The 1,923-nt window shown below is 53.8% G+C and overlaps 1 protein-coding gene across 1 annotated transcript; it reads left to right on the top strand.

Moving 5' to 3' along the window:
* The first annotated feature begins 571 nt into the window (after positions 1 to 571).
* CCL21 (C-C motif chemokine ligand 21) lies at positions 572 to 1,717 on the top strand. Its single transcript, XM_052645291.1, has 4 exons — positions 572 to 702; positions 813 to 933; positions 1,028 to 1,210; positions 1,292 to 1,717. The coding sequence occupies exons 1-4, from the start codon at positions 636 to 638 to the stop codon at positions 1,314 to 1,316; spliced, it is 396 nt and encodes a 131-aa protein (XP_052501251.1). The 5' UTR covers positions 572 to 635; the 3' UTR covers positions 1,317 to 1,717.
* The last annotated feature ends 206 nt before the right edge of the window (positions 1,718 to 1,923 follow it).

The raw sequence follows: 1,923 nt of genomic DNA, 5'->3' as shown, positions 1-1,923 counted from the left end.
TTCTTAAATACGATACCGAAAATACAGACAACAGAAGAAAAATTAGATCAACTGAATTTAAAATTTTTGTGCATCAAAGGACACCATCAAGATATTAAGAGAGTGAAAAAACAACCCACAGAATGGAAGGAAATATTTGCAAATCATATATTTGATAAGGGGCTATTATCCAGAATGTACACAGAACTCTTACAACTCATTAATCAGATTTGTCTTTTAGTAACAGTCCTCAGTCTGCTTGAAGGAATGGAAGAACATGGAGCCTGGAGTGAACTGAAGAGGCAATCACAGTGTTCCAGAGGAGAGGTGATAAAGCCTCCATCAGAACAGGGGCTGGGAACAGAAGGCGGGCCTTTCAGATTTAACTTTTATTGAGCAGGAGACAGGGTCGGCTTGGGGACTGACTAGCTGTGTGAAGTTTTCATTTCCGCATACTAGTGAGGCTGGGTGCCAGGACAGGATCTGAGTGTCTTTCAGGAAGGAAGGAGGGAGATTCCTACTCTTGCCTGGACTGAGTGCCTAGGGATGGGGGAAGCGAAAGTGTCCGCCTGCATAAATAGGCAGCACACCAGTCGTAGCCCACACACGGCCCCCCAGACTGAAACTGACCACCTCGCCTGAGCGCTGCCACGGCCATGCCTCAGTCACTGGTCCTGAGCATCCTTGTCCTGGCTCTGGCCTTCTGCATCCTCCAGGTCCAAGGTATCAGGGAGTTGCCTTGGGGGGAGGAGGGCAGGGTGGGGGGAGAGCTAGAGAGGCCTGGGGTAGGAGTCTATAAGCAGCCTCTCACTCCCTGCGAACCCCACCCACAGGCAGTGATGGAGGGGCACAGGACTGTTGCCTCACGTATAGCCAAAAGAAGATTCCCGCCAACATTGTCCGCAGCTACCGGAGGCAGGACATAAGCCTGGGTTGCGCTATGCAAGCTATCCTGTAAGTAGGTACACAGGGTGGGTGCAGGCTAGCAGCTAAGTGGGAGGGCATGATAGGCAAGACTAGGACAGGTTTGCTAACCCCCGAACCCTAGGTTCTCGCCTCGGAAACGCTCTCAGCCAGAGCTATGTGCAGACCCTAAAGAGGCCTGGGTGCAGAACCTGATGCGACGTCTGGACAAGCCATCAGCCCCACGGAAACCAGCCCAGGACTGTAAGAAGGACAAGGGGGCCCCCAAGTCTGGCAAGAAGGGAAAGGGTTCCAAAGGCTGTAAGAGGTAAGGGAGCTAAAGGGACAGGGGGAGGGAGGTGAAGGAGAGCCTCGATCATGCCCTCAAACCCCTCTTCTGCCCTCCCAGGACTGAGACCTCAAAAGGGCCATAGCCCAGTGACCAGCCTGGAGCCCAGGAGGTCCCCACCAGTCTCACTAGGGCTTGGAGCCCCAACCAAAGGGACAAGAGAGGCTAGGAGAGAGGGAGGACTCGGGGGCCCCAGAGCAGCCACTTCATGCTGGCCTTGCCTCACCCCTTCTCCAGCTTCAACCACCCCTTCTGTATTCCCACCCTACCCTGCACGGCTACACTGCCCACATCAGGCCAGGCCTAGAGAGGCAGAGAAGGGCATGTCCCCTAGGAAGTGTGAGAGGTGGCAGCAGGCCTGTCCCTCTGAGGAAAGTTCACCCAGGGTCCTGGACCTGACCCTGCTCCACACTACACACTACCCAGCTCTTTTTTCCTTTGTAAATATGACTTATACCCAGTTGAATAAACAGCCATTCTGGCCTTCTTCCCACGTTTCTGTTTCTGTGTGTTTGTGTCCGCAGAGAAGCCATTGTCACCACAGCAGGGAGTCACACACTCTAGGGTCCCAATCAGGAGCTCAGGCTAGGAAAATTCTATGTTCCCGCCCGCCCCAAGACTTTCCTTGCTTCCCAGGTGCCCAGACCTGCAGGCAGTAAAAGAGAAGCTGACTGGCAGGGTGGGAGCTGGGC

The sequence above is a fragment of the Budorcas taxicolor genome, chromosome 8 (genome assembly GCF_023091745.1).
Source record: "Budorcas taxicolor isolate Tak-1 chromosome 8, Takin1.1, whole genome shotgun sequence".
In the NCBI taxonomy this organism is placed as follows: domain Eukaryota; kingdom Metazoa; phylum Chordata; class Mammalia; order Artiodactyla; family Bovidae; genus Budorcas; species Budorcas taxicolor.
This window is presented reverse-complemented; position numbering and strand designations above follow the sequence as displayed.